At 41.7% G+C, this 25,340-nt stretch overlaps 2 protein-coding genes across 5 annotated transcripts in view; one reads left to right on the plus strand and one right to left on the minus strand.

Annotated features, from left to right (window-relative positions):
* Positions 1–18,385, plus strand: GLT8D2 (glycosyltransferase 8 domain containing 2). The gene is made up of 10 exons (XM_077339744.1): positions 1–376; positions 5,392–5,440; positions 6,686–6,784; positions 8,652–8,820; positions 10,869–10,986; positions 11,491–11,575; positions 13,184–13,296; positions 14,764–14,930; positions 16,076–16,188; positions 17,707–18,385. The coding sequence occupies exons 2-10, from the start codon at positions 5,422–5,424 to the stop codon at positions 17,877–17,879; spliced, it is 1,056 nt and encodes a 351-aa protein (XP_077195859.1). The 5' UTR covers positions 1–376; positions 5,392–5,421; the 3' UTR covers positions 17,880–18,385.
* The window catches only part of TDG (thymine DNA glycosylase), a 13,440-nt gene continuing 6,474 nt past the window's right edge, over positions 18,375–25,340 (minus strand). For all 4 annotated transcript variants that reach the window (XM_077339741.1, XM_077339740.1, XM_077339739.1 and 1 more), the window contains exons 5-10: positions 24,480–24,615; positions 24,316–24,398; positions 24,137–24,231; positions 23,605–23,776; positions 23,311–23,439; positions 18,375–21,895 (exon numbers count right to left, since the gene is read on the minus strand). In XM_077339741.1, the coding sequence (XP_077195856.1) occupies positions 21,759–21,895; positions 23,311–23,439; positions 23,605–23,776; positions 24,137–24,231; positions 24,316–24,398; positions 24,480–24,615 (752 nt within the window). In that variant the 3' untranslated portion in view covers positions 18,375–21,758. The remainder of the gene's footprint in view (positions 21,896–23,310; positions 23,440–23,604; positions 23,777–24,136; positions 24,232–24,315; positions 24,399–24,479; positions 24,616–25,340) is intronic.

Genomic DNA, 25,340 nt, shown 5'->3' on the forward strand with positions numbered 1-25,340 from the left:
TGGAGGGGGAGGAAAGTTATCCAGATCTTGAGCTGTGTCATTCGGCACATCTGGAAGCATTTTGTGTGGCTCTCTCACTCTACCAGGCAATGTCTGGATTCTGCGCAGCTCCATAGTAGCAGGAAGGAAGGAAAACCTGCTCTAAATAAACCACAAGAGAATTTTAAAAGACATTTTCTTATTAAAATATGTCTATAGGGACTATGGATTACTTCCAAGTCTCTCGGCTGCAGGATTTCAACAGGGATCTCACGAGAGATCCAGTTTTGGCATGATTTTTTTTTTTTTTGTCCTGAACCATCCAGCAACCAGGAAATCCTTGCAGTTATTTTTTTTCTGGAGAAAGAAATCCTGATTGCTGAACTGCATTTAAGAGGTAAGACATTTAATTCTGCAGGAACCCAGACAGTTTCCCTTTTCATTCCCCTTGCTGCACCCTCTCATTTTGTTATAGGACCTTCCAATTGTGTCTGGAAAGAGCCAGTATCCAGTAACAAACTTCCCAGAGTTTTAGTAAATGCCTCTACAGAGTACTGAGCAGATATGATCTCATTTTTGAAAAATGAGACTCCAGCTTTGATCTTATAGAATTTGCATGTATTGAACCAAAAAGTGGGACCTTTGTGCTAGTCTGGATTATAGAGTTTATGATCTGGTGCAAGTTACGTGGGTATGACTTATGAAGGAAAGCATATGGTACATTTCATATGGCAACTATGAGAATTTCGGTGCTTTAAAATGGAAAATACATATGGACCACACTGGGAAAAGAGACATCTAATATAGATCTCTTTCAATGATGTAAAGATTCTTTGGGTGTAGAAAGTCTGAAAACAATATCCTTAAAGGCCATATCTTCCTAAACTGATTTAGTAAATTATGCTGCAAGCCTGCAGACATTTACTTGCCATTGAATGGTAGGATGGGTACTGTGGTGTACTGATTAGTAACCCATCTAGGAGGTGTGAGGCCCAGGATTGCCACAGAAGCTTGTTACCATTACCGTGGACCAGTTACACATTCTCAGCCAAACCACAGGGTTGTTGTGAGGATAAAATGGAGGAGAGAAGAAAGATGTAAGTACGGTTGCCAGGTCCCCCCCCCCCCCCCCGCAGCCACCAGCTGGGTTTTAAAATCCAGGTTGAGAAATTCCTGAAGATTTGGAGAAGGAACCTGAAGAAATCAGGGATCTCAGTGGAGTACAATGACACAGAGTCCACCCTCCAAAGCATCCATTTTCTCCAGGGAATCTGATTTCTCTAGTCTGGAAATTAACTGTAGGTTCAGGGAATCCCCAGGCCTCACCTGTAGGCTGGCGTGTAAGCCACATTCAGAAGGGAGGGCAGACCATAACCAATGGGATGAAATTAATTCAAAAGAAATTCCATCTAAACATCCGGAAGAAGTTCCTGACAGTTAGAGCGGTTTCTCAGTGGAACAGGCTTCCTTGGGAGGTGGTGGGTTCTCCATCTTTGGAAATTTTTAAGCAATGGCTGGATAGCCAATCTGACGGAGAGGCAGATTCTGTGAAGGCTTAAGGGAGTGGCAGTTTACAGTGGATGAGCGATAGGGCTGTGAGTGTCCTGCATAGTGCAGGGGTTGGACTAGATGACCTGTGATGTCCCTTCCAACTCTATGATTCTATGATTCTATGAGAGGCAGTATATAACTCAAATAAGTGAATAAATAAATTCTGAGTAAATACACATACGTCTACACTCTGGCCATTTTCAAATTGCCTTTGTATTCTATTGTAGTAAGTGGTTGCTAGTGGATTTTTTCCTGCATATCAGACAGACCTGTTTTGGTAACCAGCTGCTAGCGGAATGTATTTACATGTTCATTCATACCCACTTGCATTGGGATGGTAAAGCATGGTTGATCCACTTTTGAAGGAAACAACTTTCTTCCGTTTTCTACCCCTTTGTTATGCTTCTGAATTGCTGTGGTGTACTGTCTAAAATGTCTATAGTGCTTCCTACAATACTGTCCCCTTCACCCATGCGATCGTCTGTGGACATATTTTTTATAAACGTCTTGTACTTTTTAAGTTGAACAACGTATTGCTTCAGGTCTATAACAGCAGTATTGAGATGCCTTGACTGTTTTGACTCATCTCGGAATGTTGAAAAACCAAAAACACTCAGAGAAAGATTGTGCAGCAAAAAATGGAGGGTGGGCGGAGCGACGCTGTTTGAAATTACCATAGCACTTCATAGCCGTCTCACTAACGGAATGAAGTTTGCTGTAAGAACCCTTCATCCCTGTATTGCTTTACTCGAAATTGGCCCAACAACAAATAACATCTGGTTTAGAAGGGTAATGTCAAAATCTTGTCTATATTTGTTAACTGAGTCATTACAGTACTGATGAATCTATTTGATAAGGGCACAAGAGAAACTGGTGCATCAGACCACTTAGCCCCGTTTCACACAGGAGCAAACCAGATGCTACAAGCAGTCCTATGGCAGCAATACAGATGCCAAAACCTCTCACTGTATGATTTCATTCAGCATTGAAGAAGAAGAAGAGTTGGTTCTTATATGCCACTTTTCTCTACCCGAAGGAGTCTCAAAGCGGCTTACAATCGCCTTCCCTTTCTTCTCCCCACAACAGACACCCAATGAGGTGGGTGAGGCTGAGAGAGCCCTGATATTACTGAAGAAGAAGAGTTGGTTCTTATATACTGCTTTTCTCTACCCAAAGTAGTCTCAAAGCGGCTTACAGTCGCCTTCCCTTTCCTCTCCCCACAACAGACACCCTGTGAGGTGGGTGAGGCTGAGAGAGCCCTGATATTACTGAAGAAGAAGAGTTGGTTCTTATATACTGCTTTTCTCTACCCAAAGTAGTCTCAAAGTGGCTTACATTCGCCTTCCCTTTCCTCTCCCCACAACAGACACCCTGTGAGGTGGGTGAGGCTGAGAGAGCCCTGATATCACTGCTCAGTCAGAACAGCTTTATCAGGGCTGTGGCGAGCCCAAGGTCACCCAGCTGGCTGCATGTGGGGGAGTGCAGAACTGAACCCAGCTCACCAGATTAGAATTCTGCACTCCTAACCAGTACACCAACCTGGCTCCTAACCACTACACCAAACCATTGGTATGCAGCGGGTTACTAACAGAACCTCCTTATTGCATGGAGGCTCGGATTAGCCATTATGGCTAATAACCACTCATGTACCTATCCTCTGTGAAATTTTCTGACTGCCTTTTAATACCAACGATATAGGAACCGCATTTAACTTCTCACTATCTACAGAAAAGTAAATCTCAAGTTATTCCGTGAGGCTTAGTCCGTCTCAGGAACGGTCCTTAGGATTGTAGACTTTCCTCCTGAAATGAGATCTGAATAGATCACTTGCTGGATCACAGTTCAGTCTCATTGTTATACCAGCTACAGTTGCCAACAACTCAGATTAAAAAATGGCCTGGCCCTTTAAACAGAGGTTTCAAGGGATGCTATTTATCTTCATGACACAAAAAGCTTTAGCTACACATTTCTCCACCTTCTGTTAAAAGGGGAGGCATTTTTTCTTCAGGATGTTGCAGTCAGCATATTGCAACTCGTTAGGGTTTTCATGTTGAGATGTTCAGAGGTTGGTTGCCATTGCCTGCCACTACATGGTTACCTTGGTATTCCATTCAAATGCTGATTAGGACCAACCCTGCTTGGCTTCTGAGACCTGGAAAAAGCAGAGTAGCTTGGCCTATTGATAAATTCCATAGATGTGTGCATTCCTCCACAGCTCATGCTTCAGCCTTAGAGAATGGCCTTTCCAGGGAGGGAAGAAGTACATCTTTAGGAATAGGTGCAATAATGTTGTTTCAGAGGGCATTTTGTTGAGGTTTGGACTGCTGAGGGTTATTTGTTTTTATTAGCACTGTTTGGACTAATCTTGTGAATTATTTTAATTAATTTAATCTAGATTGTAGCATAACTTTGTAATATGCTCTGAGTCTTCCAGAGGAAAGGCATCTTATTTTCAATAAACAATTCAACAACAAACCAGGCTATTTTTAGAAATTGTTCTATCATCCACCTGTTTATGTGTGGATTTGTACATGGCATTGGTGTGTCAGCTGAGGCTGAGGCCAATTCATGCAGCCAGACTGGAACATAAAAGTGGATAAGAAATTGCAAATCCCTAGGCAGAGACCCGCCTGATTTTATTCCTACAAAGTGCTTTTATAAATAATATAAATAGTGATGGTGATTATCTATTCTATGCAACACAAAGCATGCACTAGAACAGGCCTTCTCAGCCAGGGTTTCATAAAATGCTGGGGTTTCTTGACAACCCTAGAAGGGTTTCCCAAATGAGTGAGAGCTAATTAATGTTTCTTATATTTTAAAAATTTCTTAAACATTTATTGGGTGATATGATTAAATGTAGTTATGTCCACCCACCCCTCCCAAAATGGCCAGTGATGGGGTTGGGAAGGGAGGGGCCTCAGATGGGCATGTGCACAGCTATGCTTCCCAGCCATATTTTGCACAATCACATCAATTCTGTGGTTTCTCAAAGTCTGGAGAATGTTTCAGGGGTTTCTCAACAGTAAAAAAGTTGAGAAAGGCTGGCCTAGAGGGAGTGGGAAGGGGAGGGGCACCTGGTGGGCATGTGCACAGCTATGCTTCCCAACCATATTTGATACGATTGTGTCACTTCTAGGGTTTCTCAAAGCCTGAAGAATGTTTTAGCCCAATTCAAGATTGAATCTATTTCGGGTTGCAAGTAAAGAAGAAGAGTTGGCTTTTATACCCTGCTTTTCACTACCTAATGGAGTCTCAGAGTAGCTTACAATGGCCTTCCTTTTATCTCCCTACAACTGACACTGTGAGGTAGGTGAGTCTGAGAGAGCTCTCACAGTACTCTGTGAGAAAAGCTCTCTCAGGACAGTGACAAGCCCAAGGTCACCCAGCTGGCTACACATGAAGGAGGAGCAGGGAATCTAACCTGGCATGCCATATTAGAAGCCGCTACTCTTAACCATTATACCAAGCTGGCTACCAAAGCACTGCTGCATTTCACCATCATAACCAATATTTGGTGGGTCTACCCTACATCTAAGTCATCTAAGATAGTGGGTATCATGACAGTGAGTACAATGCACTCCCCTTTCTCTTAAACTTCATGAAAGTAGACCATCTCATACTCTGAGAACTGTAGCACTGTGAGGAAGAGGAGGAACAAGCTATTACATTAGAATACTTTAAAACCATTCCCTGAGGATGCTTACTATTTGAAATTCATTTATGTATTTCTGTTCTTCATTTGACAGACTTACAATATTTTCCCTCCAACATCTAGGTGTATTACACTCTAAGCACAGAGAAGGTATGCCGACTTTTGGTTGTGTTTAACGTTCCCCTCCTTTTCTCTGATTCTTTTAGCAACAGGTTGCAACTGCACAAAAAGGACACATGGCTCTACTACGAAAAAGTAAGAAATCTTCATCACTAAACTCTTAATTTAACTACAGTAATTAGATCTCCTATTTATGATTGACACCCCCAGAAGATGCACTGGCCAGGAGCAGGGAAGTGGCAGGTAAGGCTGTGGCTTCCCTGCAGTCCCAGCCATAGACTTTGACAGACAGGCTTACAGCCCACTGTGGGAGGTGAAAACAACTCAAAAGCAGAATAACAGGTAACCTGGTTAGAAGGGCCCTACCTCCTTGGAGACCAGCCCTCAGTTAAAGGGGCAGCACGGTTTCTGAGATGCATACACTGGCAAAATTGCTGTGTGCCTGGTTTAGTATTATCATATTTTACTTTATCAATGGAAATCTCTATTTCATTTTATTGGTTTGTTTGTATTTATACATACATACATGCATACAGCACCTTTCCCTGGAGGCTCAGGGTGGCTTACAGAAGAGTTAAAATACATAAAAAGATTAAGTGTTTATTATATTTGTGTGTGTGTGTGTGTAGAAAATGACAATTCAGAGTATCCAAAGGAATTTTGACTCTGGTAGGCCAACAGAAGCAATCTGGGACATGGTCACACACGTCCTTTTCCTTGGGAAGAGGCTAAGTTCCTCTCCTTCCCTCCCGGGAGCTCCCAGTTCAATGGTGGAAGGTTCTCCCCCTCTTTGTCCTGGTGCAGGCACATGGGGATTGGTGCATCAAGTGGAGTGTCTGTCCCAGGGCCAGATTAGATGAAGACAGCACCTTGCCTTTCTACCTCACACAGAAATTAATGGAAGATGCTGCCATACATGACATGTGTGGTAGCCTCTGTGCCTGCTCCCCTGAATGGTGACTGATCTTCTCAAGAGTATCATTGTATTCTTCTGATACAGAATTTTTTTAGTGTTAACAAGGGAGTGGCATTGTATACTGTCACCTATATTGTATACAATGGGGTGGATTCTATCTAGCATGAGAGGAGCAGCATGAGCAGAAGTGAGCATTGCCTTTCTGCTCCTCCCATGGAGTTGCCTCCTTCTCAGGTGCCTTGAATTCCATAGAGTTGAAAGGCAGCTAACAAATCCTTCAAATAACTAAATAAATGAAGGGTTGGTGGATGCTCAGGAACAGATGGCAAAATGGGTGTGTGTATGCAGTGGGAGGAGGAAGATCCCACTGTTTTCTGCAGGCAAGATGTGTCTTCTGCCAGATGAATCCTTAATTAAGATATACCTTGATGCTAATTATGAACATTCTGTCCTTTCTCTTCCAGTTAATCAGATTCTACTGTTCCTACTTGTTTTTACCATTTGTGTCATTCTTTATAACAAAGTTCACAAGATGCCATCTACCCTCTTAAAGAATGAACCAGGTATGAACCTACTATTAGAATCTACTCTTTATTTTGACATTACCAAGACTGACCCTTCCCCTTTCCCATACATAATACAAGAAAAGTGGAATGTAGAGTCCATAGCTGCTGACTGTCTGGAATTCTCCAAAACTGTACATATAGCAGATGAATTTAAGGCTACAAACAACAGAAAGAGTAATCAATCTGGGGGAGAATCACTCCCAACTGATATATCAGCCAATAAGGATTAACATAAAGTCAGATCTAGAAAAGTGCAGAGTGAAACATGAAAAGCAGATCAAACTAGAAAATTGTATCATCTATATATCTAATAGTGACACATGGCTTCCATCTGCAGATAACTAAATCTGCACGAGGACCACACTAACGCTAAACGGATTTTCCTGCAAACTTGGGGGAAACAACTCCCCCATGTTTCCAGAAAAATCTTCATTCTTAAAAAAAAAGTACATTGGGGATTTAAATTCTCCCTGCCAAAAACAACAACAACACACACCATTTTTGCCCATGCACAGACCATATTATTATGATTCTGCAGTGGTGGGAATTAAGAGCCACACTGGGAGTGTCTGTGGATCTGACCATGGTATCATTGGATGTCAAGAGCTGCTCTGGGCCTCAGAGCAGCAGACACTGGATAGCTTGTGCTCCCCTGCTGGCTTTCTACCTTCATAACTGGCTAGTTGTTCGAAGATATTTAGAGTGATGTGAGGTCCTCAGGCCTGATTTCCAGGCCCTTTGGCTCATGCCTTAAGATAAGCCTTGCAGTTCAGAGGTCTGCAGCCCCAGCCTCTCAGCAGCAACCACAGAGGGTCAGCCCTGCAATCAGTCCCAGGCAAACAGACCTTGCTCTGTGAGCCACAGACCAGACAAGAACACCACCCTCAAACTCTGTCCTCTGACAAATCAACCTCAGCTAATTCTCCCCAGTAGTTTAGCAGTTTAGGAAAGGCAAATTAAAAAAAAAATTTCCACACATTGTATCTGTTAATTAGCTATCTATAACATTCTGATTTGCACTGCTTGTCATGTTTCATTCTGTGCTTTCATAGAACACACTTCATATTAGTCCTACTTTGTCAGGCCATCAGCTGTCAGGAATGACCTTCACCCACTCTGAATAAATTAAACACTCATTTGCACTTCCCTTGAACTGCCTTCTCTTTCTAACATCCCCATCCCACACACCTCATCCTTGTTTGCAGCTTTTTATATAAATTCATGGGCCTCCCAGATCTAATGCTCCTGATCAAACGAGTCCTGTTTCATGCCAGTTTATGTGGGAATCTGTTAGTTATCTGCCGAAGTGGGTTAATGACTCTCCTGATGGAGTGGCTGCATCTGAAACCTCAAGCAGGATGTGCTTTTTGTCCCCCAGTGACCCATTTTCTCTCATGGGCTGAGATCAGGTTGGGGGGAGAAGGGAGGCTCCCTCTGCCTCCTGACACCGCTATTTTGGTGAGAGCCAGTTTGGTGTAGTGGTTAGGAGTCTGGACTTCTAATCTGGCATGCCAGGTTTGATTCTGCGCTCCCCCACATGCAACCAGCTGGGTGACCTTGGGCTCCCCACGGCACTGATAAAACTGTTCTGACTGAGCAGTGATATCAGGGCTCTCTCAGCCTCACCCACCCCACAGGGTGTCTGTTGTGGGGAGAGGAAAGGGAAGGCGACTGTAAGCCACTTTGAGCCTCCTTCGGGTAGGGAAAAGCGGCATATAAGAACCAACTCTTCTTCTTCTTCTATTGTTCACACATGCAGCAAGGCCCCTGGATCCCTCCTGTGTTACCTTTCTGCCATTAACTCATAGAGCTACCCATCTGGATCTTGTGTCTAATAACACGTGGCTCCATTTCTAACAAATAGTTGACTTGGAGAGCCCCGAGGAAATGGAAGAAGACATTCCTGTGGTGATCTGTGCGGCGGCAGGAAGAATGGGAGCAGCATTTGCAGCCGTCAGCAGCATTTACAGCAACTCCAATTCTAACATCCTGTTCTATATCGTTGGCCTGAAGAACAGCATCCTGCATATCAGGTGGGATGATTCAAAGAAGCGATTTCAGTCCCTGCTTGTGTGCCTATTTCGAGGAAGGCTTATGGAAGAAGTGCACAATAGGACTGCCGGCCTTCTTGTGGGAACTGGAGGTCTCCCAGTATTACAGCTGAGCTCCAGGCTGCAGAGATCAGGACCCTTGAAGCAAAACGACTGCTTTGGAGGGCGGACTCTGTAGCATTACACCCTGCTCTCCCCCCACCCCAAGCCCCAACTTCTTTGGGCCCCAGCCCTCCAAATCTCTAGGTTTCCCCCACCCAGAGTTGACAACCCTGTACTGATGCAACTTTCCTCAATGGATGTCTGCTCCTTAGGATTAATATTGGGGGTGGGGGGACTGAATAAATTAACAGTTAAGGAAGGAGGTTTTAACCATTTCCCTGCCTGTTTGGTCTGCTTGCAATGCTACATCCCTGGCCAGATGTTTTCCCCTGCATCTGGGCTGCTTCTGGCTCAGAGGAAAAGCATGAAAAAAAAATGCCAGGGAGGCATTTGCAGAGGAAACATCACCATTCTCTAAAATATTCACCATTGTCTATGATGTAAAAAAAAAAATCACTTGAGGCAGTTTTCAGCCAACACAGTATTAAAAATGTAATACAGAATCAGGTCAAAAAATACTTTCCTGTGAGCACCTTTTTTGGGGTATTTGTAACTCGGACCCCCCAAGCCCAATCTGCTTGTAATTTGTAGGGCATGTAGGGGGCCATCTCAGGTAGGTCAGCTGCAAGTCTGAAGCCACTAGCTCAAACAGTATCCATTCTCTATTCTCCAGAAGCCATGCCTGACATCTCCCTAAAGCACTTTCATGGGGGCACCTCGTTCAGGTCTTCCTAATTTGGACCCCCCAAATTAACCTTGGTGGGGAGGTGAAGGAGCTGGAGATGCCCTGCAATTTTGTTGCCTCTAGGACCCTGGGCGCCTACCCCACCTTGTCCTGAATTTCCCAAATTGTTTTGGTTCGGCAGAACAGCTGGGTTTTCCCATTTTGTGCCCAGCCCAGCTTAGTACCCTACCACAGACTAAGCCTGAAGGCCCAGCATTTAACAACTACAGTGAGAATATCACCAGCAGCAATAAAATATCCAGTGAGTATTGTCCAGGGCACTTTACAAGCTGGTGGACATTAGAAGGGAACTCAGAGACTGCTGAGAACAGTACTATCAAGGTCAGCCAGCTGGCTGTATGTGGGGGAGCGGGGAATCAAACCTGGCTTGCCATATTAGAAGTCCACACTCCTAAGTGATTGAAGGAAGCATTGCTTTACAGTGAGGGACAGTACCTAAACTGAATAAATAAATAGTTATCCTACTAGGTTGAGCAAAGGAGAATAAACTGGAGGACGCTGTGTGCAGAAGCATTCTCAGCATTTCCTGAATGTTTTCACCCCTTAGGGAAACGTAACTTGTATTTATTTGCAATCTATTTGGTAGTGACTCAGCACATATTGTTAAATAAATTTATTGTTATAAATCATAGGCCTTAGCATAACATAAACATCATATGAAGACACCCATGAGAACACACCATGAATAAATAATACTAAGACATTTCAAAATACAAATGCAAACAATAAATCTCATTCAATTGCTACATATCTAGTACTCAACACAGCTTAAAACTTATGGCTTACAGTTTAAGTAAAAATCATATTGAGGAGAGGATATAAAGTTCTTCATAATTGTAATGGGAATAAAAGGAAGCCATATCACAAGGAAGTGCATTTGCCAATAAAAATTGAGTGCACTCTTCATCAGAGCCTGAAACGATAATAATGAACAGACTCAACTATTTATTTCTTATTATTTCAGGGAGAGGGCAATATGAAACAATCTTTAGTATCTTCTACATCAGTTAATTCCCTGTGCCACCAAAGGCAGAATTTTTGGATAAGGGAGAGTAATATGAGGGAAGTGAATTGAAACTATTATTTACTATGTGTGAAACTGCCCTATGAGTGTGCGTGTACTGAACAACACACTAAGTGCTTGACATTCTCTGGCAAGCTTCTTGTTTCTTTTGCATCTCAGAAAATGGATTGAAAACTCCAAACTGAGGGATATAAAGTTTAAAATTGTGGAATTTAACCCTATGGTGCTAAAAGGGAAAATCCGACCCGACGCAGCCCGTCCGGAGTTACTTCAGCCTGTAAGTACATAAACAACAGGGGTGGAGGAGTGGGAAAACAGAATCCTTTGCAAAAGACATGGGTCCTTTGGGGTAGCATGCATCTGACAACCCTTGTATTTGTCCTGGAAGAAACATGACAACATGCACTTATCTCTACAAAAGCTAGAGGAGTTGGGACCCTTAGTTTGTTTGAAGAGCTGAAGAAAAGAGGTTGTACAGCTGTCCTCCCACCCTGAACCTAACAAGTGCCTAGAGATGTCAGTGATCATCGCAGCCTGCAAAATACTTTCCTTCTACTATTGAATGGCCTTGGATACAGGAACAGGGGAAAACCTGCCTTTCAGGAAAGCTTGGATCCCACCGCATTGTTTCCATAATTGAAACTTTGTTTCCATAATTGAATCCTTATTGCTCGGAGTCGGGATTCAACTGGACAGTCCTACAATGTGTTGTTTAATGTTTCTTGATATCTTCTGCTTTAAAGACTTTGTTGAAATCCCTCCCTCCTTTTTTATTCAACAGCTGAACTTTGTCCGATTTTACCTCCCTCTCCTTATCCATGAACACGAGAAAGTGATATACCTCGATGATGATGTCATTGTCCAAGGTAAGGGGCTCCTCCCCCTCATCTGAAAGAGCGGCAGTTCTAAAACCTATGCGTTGCATAATTTAAAAAGATATTGGCTAAGATGTATTTGAAAATAGTATTAATTAATACAGATAATTCTTACTTTTTCTTTAACCAAAGAAAAAAATTCTGTGTTATTTGTCTGATACATTCTCAGTGTTTGTTGCATATGGTTAGGTCATAATAGCATTTTTTTTAAAAATCATAAACATACATATAAAGTATCCAGTTTTGTGCCAATAGCTGTGCAATTAAAAACATAAGCCTTTGTTAATAGGAATAAAAGTAGGAATAAAGCTGCCATCAGAAACTCAAGGCATCAGAGATTGCCATTAATGGACACAGGCTGTTGGAAAGTATAGAACAGGGGCAGTCAAACTACGGCCCTCCAGATGTCCATGGACTACAATTCCCAGGAGCCCCTGCCAGCCACAGTTTGACTATCCCTGGTATAGAAGCATGGTTGAGGGACGGACATTCTCTGAGAAACAAACGTGATACATTAGCTTTTCCTCAAACAGGGTCTATATCATGACTATGGCTAGTTAGGAAGGCATGCTTCCTTTTATCTGGATTCTGAGTGCCTTCCAAGAGACACATAACTGGACTTGCATGTCTGAACCAAGGGGGGTTGTTGTTTCTTTCAAATCTCAGGAACCTCTTGTACTAGGCATTGATCTTGCCTTGTACATCTGGCACTGTCAAGATCTCTGTCACCATGTGTGGCAAGACCAATCGCTATCTTGCCCTTCCTTTTTACTGCTGCTGCCACTTCCTCGGGTAAAATCCAGCCCCCCTCTCTGTCGTGGGGTGCCCAAGGACAATTATGCAGGAGCATATCACTGTAGCATGGCAAAGAGTCAAAGGCAGGGGGGTAAGGACTTGTGCAGACTCTGTCAAATTAAACTACTTTAATTCTACAAAGATAGATTTAGGTGCACTGAGCAAAATAAACAAAAGTATTTTGTTTATTTACAATCCATGGTACATCTGCAACCCTCTTTAACTTCATTCCCCTCTGTTATCCTTCATGGTAAAACCCAGAAGAAACAGCTCTCACGCACGCCAAAACTGCAGGGTACCTGGACAAGGGAACAGCTCCCCTTTTCAGACCCACCCACAGGTGTTCGATCGCCTTCAGACAATCTGGGTGCCAAGTCTTGGGGTTCAAGCCTCCCAGTCCTGGACCTTCCCAACAAGATGTGCTAACATCAAAGGACTGGCATATTTCCCTCATAGTTGGCCTGCTCTCTGCCTGGGAAGAGCACCTTCTTCCCAGTCACAGAGGCACCAGGGTACCTTTCTGTCACCCTAGCCAGCACAGGCTCTCTTGCCCTGCTGCCTCTCAGTCCATCACAGCACACTGCAGAATAAGGATCATCAAATCAAATACAATGCATAAAGAAGTGCATTTTTAGTTTTTAAATAAGCACCCAGCAGACTGGTCATTATCTTCAAAGAGGCATTCCTTTCTGTAAGGGCAGGGAGGAGAAATTGCATATATATATATATGGAAAAATCCTTGGGTACAGCTAACATAGTGAAAGGTGCCGATCACTGAGGCTCTGGCTTTCATTTTTTTTAAAGGTGACATTCAGGAACTGTATGAAACCAAGCTAGCCCCTGGGCATGCTGCAGCTTTTTCAGACGATTGTGATCTGCCATCAACTCATGAAATGGTCAGAAGTGTTGGAATGCAGGTAAGAAAACTTTGCAATGGAAAAATGTATTCCTAGTGTATTATCCTGCTTAATTCTTCTAGAGCAGTGGTTCTCAACCTGAGGGTCGGGACTCCTTGGGGTGTCAAACAGCCTTTTCACAGGGGTCGTGGCAGGGCAAGCAGCTTGGCTGGGAGGGGGGCGCCATCCACACAACAGCCTTGCGGGGTAGATCGAGATAGAGTGTTCATCTGTCTGGAGCAGTGGAAAAGAGTGAGATCAGTAAGGTGGGACAAGAGGCAGAACTGAATTGAAAAACCCTGTGGTAAAAGACAATTTATATACAATCATGATCTTCACACCATTGGTCACTTTCGGTTTAATTTCACTTGCATAATGTTATGGTTGGGGGTCACCACAACATGAGGAATTGTATTAAAGGGTCGCAGCATTAGGAAGGTTGAGAACCACTGTTCTAGAGTTTGACTGTTCTCACATACAGTATCATTAGGGAATAAGGCAATACTGGAATTCACATAAGTCTTTTAATGCTCATTGTATGATCCAAACTGAAAGAAAATAAAGGGTTATGAGTATAATCACAGAAATGCATGCAGGATCTAAAAGTGAGGGACTTAGGGAAGTAAGAAGTCTAGGAAGTGTCCGAAGGAGTCTCAAAGCAGCTTACAATTCCCTTTCCTTCCTCTCCCCACAACAGACACCCTGTGAGGTAGGTGGGGCTGAGAGAGCTCTGACAGGACTGCTCTGTGAGAACAGCATTATTGGGACTGTAACAAACCCAAGATCACCCAGCTGGCTGCATGTGGAAGACAGGGAAGCAAACCCAGCTCACCAGATTAGAAACTATTGCTCTTAACTACTACACTAACCAATCCCTAACGTACTTGCTCCCCAGATCCTCCCTAGTGGATCTTGAATGCATTCCTGAAGAAGAGCTGTTTTCTTGTATCCCACTTTTTACTACCTAAAGAAGTCCCAAAGTGGCTTGCAATCACCTTTCCCTTCTTCTCCTGACAACAGACCATGGTGTGAGGTAGGTGGGTCTGAGAGATCTCTGGCAGAACTGTTCTTGACAGCCCTGGAAGGGTTTCCCACATAGGTGGGAGATAAGTTTTATATATTTTTTAAATTTGGTAAACATTTATTGAGTGATATGACCATATATGGCACTGCCCTCTCTCCCAAAATGGTCAATAATTTACCTGGAGGGTGTGAGAAGGGGAGGGGCCCTTGGTGGACATATACACAGCTCTGCTTCCCAACCATATTCTGCACAAGTGTGCCACTTCTGTGGTTTCTCAAAGCCTGAAGAATGTTTCAGGGATTTCTTAACATTAAAAAAGTTGAGAAAGGCTGGAGGACACCAAGCTGGCTCTCCTATGCAAGCATACAGCTGTTTTTTTCATTCAGTCTAACACCGGATAAATGACTGTAACCGGGCCAAGCTACTAACAATTTTGTGCTTCATTTTTTTCCTTTTTAAAAAAGAACACCTATATGGGATTCCTAGACTACCGGAAGCAAACGATTCGTGACCTTGGCATTAGCCCCAGCACCTGCTCCTTTAACCCTGGTGTCTTTGTTGCTAACATGACGGAATGGAAACACCAACGAATCACAAAGCAGTTAGAGAAATGGATGCAAAAGAATGTTGAGTATGTACAAAGTGCTCCGTCTCTCTCCCGCAGGACTCTAAAGTTCATGCACTTGATATTATTTGATTGAAATGCAGACTTCTAAGGAATTTATCATGGAAGAACAGCAGGATAGGTAGGCATAGGTCCTTAATAATTTCTTCTGACATTTAATGGAAAGTGAATTAACAGGGTCAAGGGACTATTGAACTTTCCCTACATGTCATTTCCCTTCACTTCCTTGGGAGGCGGTAGGTTCTCCATCTTTGGAGATTTTTAAACAGAGGCTGGATAGCCATCTGACAGAGAGGCTGATTCTGTGAAGATTCAAGGGGGTGGCAGGTTACACTGTTGGCTATAGGGTTGTGGATATCCTGCATAGTGCAGGTGGTTGGATTAGATAACCCAGGAGGTCCCTTCCATGATTGTAACTGCTTACACCCCACTGAGAAAAATCTATGGGATACAGAGTTTTGTAAAAGGAGTGTGAGGCAACAATTTCCAGCCCCAAAAAGCACAAAGAGAGTGAAATCCCTGCCACTTCCAGTTTCTTCTTTTGAATTACAGTTCCTGCAGTTGTTAAAAAAATATACTAGGAAAATAATCGCAGACCTGCGTTTACATGAAATTCTGTGCTCATATGATTTTTGGCATACTTCCCTTGGCACTTTCTATTGCTCTGCTGTATTTGCAGAGGTTCCACTCCTTAAATACCAGGCGAGCCTACACAGCAGAGATGCTTTTTGGGGAAGCTTTCTTAGGTATTTACTGGATATTTGAGCAAAAAACTAAGTGCATATATCTTGTAGTGGTTTAAATTGGCCGCTACACCAGCCACATCCCAATTTCATCCCCAGCAGTGTCATACTAACCTCTTGACTGCTAAGTAGGGTGGGTCCTGGTTAGCATTTGGATGGGATACTGATGGTCTCTAGCTTTAAAACCCTCTGGAGTGCCCTAAGTTGGCGGCGATGTGACCACACTACCGCCTACCTTGGAGCGATTCAGATTTTTTTTGGGGGGGGGAGGAGATGCTACTCTTGATTCTTTCTGCCTCATTTACATGAGTGGAATTGCTCTGCTTTATAGCTTAACATACAGGAAAGTGTTGGATTATTTTTTCCTCTTAAAAACAAAACAGATTTTTCGTTTTGAAATCTTTTCAGAGAAAACCTTTACAGCAGCACTCTTGCAGGAGGTGTGGCCACTTCCCCGATGCTCATTGTATTCCATGGAAAATATTCAGCCATTACTCCTGTATGGCATATTCGCCATCTAGGTAAGTTTTAGACTGAAAAATGCACAAGATCCTCAAGCAGACTCAGAATGATCTTCTTATACACACTGAAAATATCCCACATACAAGAAGCGGTGCATACCTCCCAGTTATATGTGGATCCAGAAGTTTGCAGCCTGAGTGAGTTAAATTATGTTTAATGAATGTTTAACAGCTATGTACACATACAGCATTTGAGAGGAAGCAGAGTTGGTTCTTGTATGCCGCTTTTCTCTACCTGAAGGGAGTATCAAAGTGGCTTCCAATCACCTTCCCTTTTCTCTCCCCACAACACACGCCCTGTGAGGTAGAAGAGTTGGTTCTTATATGACATTTTTCTCTACCTGAAGGAGTCTTAAAGCGGCTTCCAGTCGCCTTCCCTTTCCTCTCCCCAAAACAGATACCCTGTGAAGTAGGTGAGGCTGAGAGAGCCCGGATATTACTGCTTGGTCAGAACAGCTTTCTCAGTGCTGTGGTGAACCCAAGGTCACCCAGCTGGCTGCATGTCAGGGAGCAGGAAATCAAACCCGGCTTGCCAGATTAGAAGTTTGCACTCCTAACCACACCAAGTTGGTGAGAAAGTATGTATTTCTTATTTTGGATTCTATAATTTAGTCATTTTTATATCTGAATGTGTACTACTACATAATCTGTATCAGGATTTAGCAGCTAAAACCTGAGCCCCTTTGATAACACAAAGGTTAGATGTTCAGTGTCAGAAAAGTTATCCCTCCTCAGGCCACAGTAAGTTTCCCAAATACGTGAGTCCCAGCCAGCCGAAGTCACTTAAATAGCACTGGCATCATGGGAACAAGTCATATTAGTTTTCATGAGATTTAATTCTAGTTTTCATGAGATCGGAGCCTTGGGTGTTTTCTTTTGGATTTTCAACATGGGTTTTTTAAGGATCTCAGTCTATTTTTGTGGGAAACAAATGTTTACATTGCAGAACTGCTCTTAATAAGTTGATTTGTTTTTCATGATAGGTGCTAAAAATCAAAATTGCAACTTCCTTAGTATTATTTGAAAAAAAAATATGGGGTATAATCCAGCCATAGGGATTTAAGGTTTTGCATCTATCAGTGAAAGAACTGGTGATTTGCATGTGCAGGAGCATCAGATGGGAAGGAGGTGAGAGAATGAACACTCCCCCTTCAGTCTGCTTGCAGAAGATCTGCTTTGAATACTTTACCACATTAATACCTGGCAGATATAAAATCAATAAAACAGGGGGAAAGGCTCGGCTTCTTCTTTGCAATGCTATATTTTTTCATTTACCATTTAAGCATTCGATGAGAATGAAAAATGTAATCCAACCAAGTGAAATGGACCTCGTTCTGCCAACTACATGTGTACATCACATACAAGTTTAATGAAGGCCAAGAAATATTTCTGAAAGTACAGTTGCATTCTCTGTTATAATGAGGTATTTAAGGTTGGCTTTATCCTACTCATGCTGACTTTTCCCAAGATTTTCCAGTAAGATGTGTAATAAGAGTCTTTATTTTTCAACACTCCCAGGCTGGAGCCCTGATGCCAGGTACTCAGAACAGTTTCTTCATGAAGCCAAGTTACTTCACTGGAATGGAAGATACAAGCCTTGGGACTACCCCAGTATTCACACTGACCTTTGGGAAAAGTGGTTTGTCCCTGATCCTTCAGGGACATTTAAACTGATTCGTCCCAGAAGCTAATGCCTTTGTTTACATTTATGGCATCAGAGTCATTATAGCTAGTACACACCAGGTACTTAAGTCTACATAGCATTTGGTGACATGATTTACGTCCTTCATTGTATAGTTGTATGAGACTGCAGTCTTCAAGCAAAGGTTGGATACACACTTTTCTTGGATGCTTTAGGATGCTTTGGGCTGATCCTGCATTGAGCAGGGGGTTGGACTAGATGGCCTGTATGGCCCCTTCCAACTCTATGATTCTATGATTCTATGATTTATGCAACCACTGTAAGTGATGCTGAAGCAATGTCTCCCAATGAAACTTAGGCAAATGGACACTGGAGTTACAATGAACTGGGAACCAAAGCTCTGGTATGCTTTTACAGAATGAGGAACTACTTTTCAGCAGTAAATTACATCCTGAAAACATTAGATTTCTTGAGCGACCACCTGAAACATTTCTGAATAAAAATGCTTGTTATATAGCCTTTCTGTAGTCAATATTAAACTAAATTAAAATTAAACATCAGTTCTTTTATTTATTTCAATTAATTTATCATTGCATCTTTTCAACACAAAGCAATTCAGCATTAAGACTTTTTAAAAATGCCATCATTAAGCACCAGAAGATACCATAATACATTGCATTTTTTGTTTGCAAGGAATTGGCAGATCAGAAGTGTTTAAATTCTATTTAAAGCACCATGTTTGCGAATTTATGGACATTCATATTTAACCTATTATTTTGTAATTTTCCCCAAATGACCGAACAGATGCTTCTTTCAATACAATGTATTTTCATGATACTGAGCTATCCATCAGCATTAGCAATTTTGTTAAATATAAAATTGTTCCAGATCCCTGATGCAAGGCACTTCAAGCACTTGCAAGAAAGAGTTCTTGTAAACAATGATACATATAAAATGAGTAATTTTTGTAGATTGTTGACTGTACAATGAACAATTTTCACATAGAATAACGAACATGATCAGAACCAGAATATATACCTCAATCTTAATTTAAAACAATAGGTTGGATCCAAAGATGCCCTTCAACCCAGGCTTTAAAGAGCATATTTCCATTAGTGGCTGGGTGTTACCATCAACATGTAGTTCCAATTTGCTAGTATCAGAACAAAATGCAGTAGTAGCTTCCTCAAACCTAATGGCACTTTCAAATATAGGCACACACCAAGATCTTAGCTGCCTGGTTTGGCAAGGCTGAGCTGATTACTTCCCAGCCCCAGCAAACAAGAGCAGAAAATAGTGAGCAGCCTCAGAAAGGACACAGAAAATACAAGCATACAGTTTTCAGTTCTTTCTACTGCTCCAGTCTTCTCCCATGTCTAGCATGTTGGCTCCCCCATTCTGCCTGGATAATCAGCAGATGCCCAGCTGAGGGGAAATGGGCAAGAGTTGCCAGTATGAACTGGCAGCTTCCCCCTGAACCTATCTCCACCATACTGGCAAGAAGGCACTCTGCTAAAGATAGGGAGCCCAACTGCAGCTTGCATTTGCTAAATGATTCTCTGTCTACTGCTAATAGTACTTTGGATCCAACCTGTGTTCTAGAATTTTAGGCCACATGACTGGGGGGGGGAACAACCCAAAAACATGCTTATATCTCATAAAACAGTAGATCAGAACACATTTGGAAAAGGTTTAAGCTGCAACCAGACTATGGATTTACTTTAAATTGATCTACGGCAGCCATCATTGATAATACAAATACACACAAGTACTTAAAAGAAAAAGCCAGCAGTTAATGGAGCAGTTAAATAATTCAGATCTCTATGGAGAGACAATTTCTTGTGCATAATTCAAGTATCCACAGCACCTAATGATAAGATTATCAAAACTATTCTTTGATCCTCTTATTGCTTTTACTTCAAGTCATCTCTTCCCTGCTGTGACAAAGAAAGAAAAAAGCGGACAAAGAAGCAAAACACTAATTCAGGCACAGGCGGAACAACAAATAGATATAAATTTCAGGAAAGACAGTGGGCATGACCTATGTGTCTTGTGGACAGGGCACCCGCCTGCAGCGGATTTTAACAGAGTTAATGGGGCTCTTTTTCTCCCCACTGCCAATCCTAGGCAATTTAATGGGATATTTGAAGAATGTCTGCCCCTTCCATGTCTCTATCAAGCTCTCCCTCATCATGCTTTTTAACTAAGTCAAAGAGAAAGAGGGCTAGATGGGAATATGAGAGACATGCTGAAATCTTCCACTCTCACCCTGTCCTGACGCAGGTATGTGCACATATATACAGGTGAGAAAAAAAGAGGGGGGGGGGGGAAACCAAGCAAACAAACAGAAGAGCTTTGAGTCCTAATGTAATCCTCTATACCCAGATTCTGGGACTGCAGATCAAGCAGACTGTGCCCAAAGTATTTAAGGAAAGCTTCACTGGTAGTTAAGTCATGTCCATTCCTCATGTTCTGCTTTGTTGCTGCCTAAGGCTAGAATGTCCTGTTGTCAGTATTTTGCTCAGTGAACATTAGAAAGGAAACAGTATCCATATGTTGGAAACCTGAGAAAGGTGTTAGTTGTCAAGGGGGCTCGCTGTTCAGCCCAAACATTCCCTGAAACACTGAATTCTCACATTCTAGGAGAGACATGTATGTTCCCCTTCTATATACTGAACAATTGTGGAAAACAGGAGGAAGGGAATGAACAGAATATAGCTGCTGTAGAAGCCCCTTCCTGAGATGAGGTGGAAATGAAATCAGGAATTCAGAAGCACAGGTACTCTTCCTGATCTCACGGACACAAAAAGTTTAAAGAGTTCATGCATAAAAGATTATTGTCCAGTGACCAGTGTCAAATGACTTTCCTCTATGAAAGGCCAACGGCAGATAATACTTTCCTTACAGATTTTTAAAGATGTGTAGAAAAATAAGAAAGGGGTAGTGGTGGGGAAGAGTGCTTTGCCAAAATCAAAAGGCCCCTCGATCATCATGAAAGTACTTCAACCCCTCCTTTTTTAACCTGCCCAGCAGATGACTCATCCATGTGACCTGAACAGAAAGCATCTTCATCTTAAACCTTCATGCCCTTAGTTGACATCAGCTAACAGCCATATCCAATTGGCTGCACAGCACTGCTATATCACATTTGACACTTGGTTCACGATTGTCTGGGACCACTCTGAGAAGGAATAGAACAGGGAAAAAGCAGCAAGGTGAAAAAGTGGTAACAAAATGCTATTTTAAACTAAGAGTGAACCTGGAGAACAACTGGCTCATCTAGTTTTTCAGTGGAGTCAGTTGACACATTCAGCTACCACTAATAATAATATGCAGGCATGCAAGAACCAGGACTGAATTAAAGTTTGGGTGTTTTAGAAAGCAACAAAGCTACAGTTACTATAAAGCTGGACCCTTTCATTTGTACAGAGAACTCAGGACAGGCTCAATCAGCTGTGACTGTGTAACAATTTTGCTGCATATTAACACCTTGCTACAGTCCTGTCCAGTAACCATGTTAGGACTTTCCACCTCCTTGGATGTACTAAACACATATGAAATATCCCAGCATGTGCGGGGACAAGTTACAAATATATGTTCACAGACCTCTACATTACAAAATACAGATTTAAAACAAGAAATAAATTGACCTCTCATTCATGAAGACCTGTTCAAACTATGGAACTATTCAAATACAAAAAACCTCTTTAAAAAAAGGAAGTCTCTTTTTCTTAAAAACTGTGGCCATTTTCTTAAAATGACCTAGCTCATTGGTCTAAATCTACAACACAATCAGTTTGAACTATTGTAAGAAAACTAAGAGGTAAAATGCAATTCAATGCTTCAGTTGGGGGAACTGAGGTACCATCCTTGACAAATGTATACATTAAAAAACTGCAGTGCTTAGGTATGACTGAAAAGGCAGACTTTAAGCATTCTTTCCTTGTTCCTCTTGTGGCCTATGGTTATTAAATTCGGGAATCTGGTCTGTAAAGGATTGGGTCATCCACTGTCCATTGGGGACATCTCCAAAGGAAGATCCACTGCTATATTCTGCATTGGATGCTGCATAAAAACAAACCAAAATGTGTTACTAATGTAGCAAGCATTGTATCTAAAAGAAGACATTACCATCAGAAATCTGCCTGTCCAGGGTATGATTTTGGATCATTTAAAATTTTTCTGCTGAACTATTACAAAATGACTGGAAATGCCACTGAGACCTAAATTCCTTTTTGAAAAATGCAGTTTTTATCTTTAAAGAGTAAGTTTTTTTACTTGTTAAGATGGAGGGGTGGGGTGGGGGAAATGTGAAAGCGGTATTCTGTCTCACTGCACTACATAGTAACAAAATCTGTTCCCAGTTTTCTTGCCAATGAATACAAAGACACTAGGATGACCAAGAAGCCCCTGAAATTCTTACATTTTATTACTTAGCTTTGTTACTAAATAACATATCCTTGAAGTGAGTTTTCCTATCTCACACTAGCTTCTAATACCCTCTAACCACAGATTGTAATGTCCCCTGTTAGGGCCTTCCTAGTTACAATTATTTCATTTAAAAGAACAAGTTGTAATGAGGGGAAACAAAAACGTGGATCCTGCCTAAAAGGTCCATGAACAAAAGGGTGTGTGTATGTGAATATGGCAAACACTCTCACCCCACCCCAGCTAATCCAGGGGGCCCCCGTCTACAGAAGCAGCATTTCTTGACACGTTCTGAGCTGCACTGGGAGGTGCGGAAGTCAGACAGAAATCCTTCCATCTGTGGGAACTTCAGGCTGCATCCAAACGGATACTTTTGAAAATGCTGAATTGGACTGAGTTACATACATTTGTACATTTTCCTCTTAAATCTTTGAGAAACTTAAAATTTGTATGTGGACATTAAAAAAAAAAGACTGAGTTGAAAGGTAAATTTTTACAGCACATGAACAGTTTTATAATTTCACACTGTATGAAACTTATTGCAGTGGTCTAAAAATAGATTTTTAATTAAAAATTATTTTTATTAAAGATTTTCATTAACAACACAGTGAAACAAAGTCTTAGAAAAACCAACCCCCCCCCAAATACAAGACAAAATAGTAACGTTAACAGTAGTTTTCTGCAAGAGCATAATTGTTTTCTTTTTTCTCCTCCACCTTCTAGTAGTCCAATCCTTTAATACATTTATATTCTGTTATTAAACTTATTAAAAACAGATTTTAGGAAGAATTAATAGGAATTACTTGTATCAAATCTCTTTTTTCCCCCTAGCATCAGAGGGTAGGTGCATTGCTCTGCAGTGGACAGTATGGATTCGACTCCAGTAGCACTTAGAGACCAACAAAGTTTTCAGTGTATAGGCTTTCAAAATTCCCTTGACTCCCAAAAACGTATACCCAGAAAACCTTGTTAGTTTCAGTTTCTAAGGTGCTACTTAGTTTATTTTTTATTTAAGAAACTGAATTGATTTTTAAGAAAAATCAGTGCTCTACCTGTTCCATTTGAAGGAAAGTTGCACGGTTCACTCTCACTGGGCGTTTTCTCACCGTAAGCTCCTCCATAAGCTGCTTCATAACCTGGATCATATTTTTCTTCTTTGACAGCCATTTTCTTAGCATCCTCTAGACAATGCAAACCAACCAAGTTAATTCACATGCAGGAATTCAGGTCTGTGCAATCTTGTGACAACTATGCCTCAATATGCGCCGTTCACAAGTGAAGGGCACCTGCTTTATTTTACACATGCACCCAGCAAACTGAGCTGAGTTGAACTTGCGAAGGTATACCTTGTGCAAGTTGCAAGTCAAAGGAGTACTGCACTTCTTGGACCTCTGTGTTTGACAGAATGCCTTTCAGCTGATCCCTTAGCTCTTTCAGCTTTATATAATAATGAACTTTATCTTGTGCACGAGGAAACTGAGCACATCTTGCGCTGGACGATGGCATAACATAGCAAAGCTGTGCAAAACACCCAACAAAGAAACAGCAGCATTAGACCAGAAATCACCAAGTTGCTACAACTGTTATTAAAGCACTATCAATGACGTGCATGTTTTTAAAATGGCAGTGAATTTTTTTCTTAAACTGGGCAAGTAACAGTGGCTTTCACTGAATATACAAGTTGTTCTCACCATCTCTATATTTAAATGAACTGCATATACATCTTAATTAGTTATCCTTCTAAATATTAGAAGCACTGTACATCTAAAGTCACTAATCTTTAACTTTTTGCACTCAGACAAAATAATTACTGACTAAAATATCTACTAATTATGATCCTGTGCCATTTTATATTTCTAACCAAGGCAGGCAACTTACTGTTTCTGTGTCTGGAACTTTATGTGGCTGTAGTCCAAATTCCAGCTTTTTAACCTTTATTCCAAAAACCTCTTTACTAAAAATGTCATAAATACCTACAGCAAAATCAAGACAACCCATTGTTAGATAAAACATCAGCAGAACCATGATACAAAAGCTGCTTAAGTAAAAAACCTCACATTTTCCATTAAAAACTGCTATTTTAGGCTGATACTTCTGTAATTTCTGCACCAGAATTCGTCCTCCTTCCCGAAACTCTTTGCTAAAAGGAAAAAGAACCAAAAATAAAAATTGGACCACAGTTACCAGTGTTAACTGCATGATAGTTTGACCTTTGCCCTACCTGGAAAGGTCCTTGCTACCTGGTGTTGTCCTTTCCACCATATTTGTAAATCCAATACCATATTTATGTGGTAAGGTATGATCATCCATATGGTTCAACTGTTGGTCACTAAGTCCAGACATAAACAGGCACTTCCCTGTGAAGCCAGAAAATGCATGTTTGTTATGATATCAAGATGTACTTTCAGCAACACATTTGTTTCTGAAGATATGATAAGTATAATGATACGGGTTCAATAGGTATCTATATTAATGCTAGTGGCACTTTGTGTCTGGCATATTTTCCTTTTAAACCACTGATTAAATCAGTATTCTTCAATCTTTGGATCAGAAAGCCCCACCTGCTGGCTTGTGAGCCCTTAAAGAGCAGCCATTTTTCCTTTTGGAAAGGTGCTCCTAGTATATCTGTATGGTGCCAAACATTCTGACTCCTTTTGCCTGCATGCTAGAAGAACAGCATGGCAACAAGGAGAGGTTATCTATCCATGAAGAGGATTCCCACAATGCTCTGACCCTCGCCTTGTGTTTCCTGCTTTCAGCTTGGTCTTGGCCTTAACTCTGGGTCCCCTCCTCCTGACCTGTCATTCTGATATCATGTGACATCTTTTCATCTGCTTGCAGCTCCTTGGCCTCTGCTGTCGTAGGACTGGAGAGGCTGAACTGCAATCTTTGTTCTGCCATCACTCCTCACCTTCAGTTTTTCTAACGTTGAATTGGCACTAACTCATCATTTTACACATTTCCCATTTTAAGAGTTTCTTGTAGCAGAAGTATTGCAAAGATATCATCACCCCCCCACACACACTCACAGCTATAAACAGAAAGAATGCATTCTGAATTAAAACTAAACCTTAACATTTAG

The sequence above is a fragment of the Paroedura picta genome, chromosome 5 (genome assembly GCF_049243985.1).
Source record: "Paroedura picta isolate Pp20150507F chromosome 5, Ppicta_v3.0, whole genome shotgun sequence".
Lineage (NCBI taxonomy): Eukaryota > Metazoa > Chordata > Lepidosauria > Squamata > Gekkonidae > Paroedura > Paroedura picta.

Bases quoted from the DNA above. Each gene is read 5' to 3' on its own strand.
- GLT8D2 (XM_077339744.1), top strand. The intron at 13,297-14,763 runs GTAAGAAAACTT...TTTTTAAAAAAG, and splicing joins TCAGAAGTGTTGGAATGCAG to AACACCTATATGGGATTCCT. The intron at 14,931-16,075 runs GTATGTACAAAG...AAATCTTTTCAG, and splicing joins TGGATGCAAAAGAATGTTGA to AGAAAACCTTTACAGCAGCA.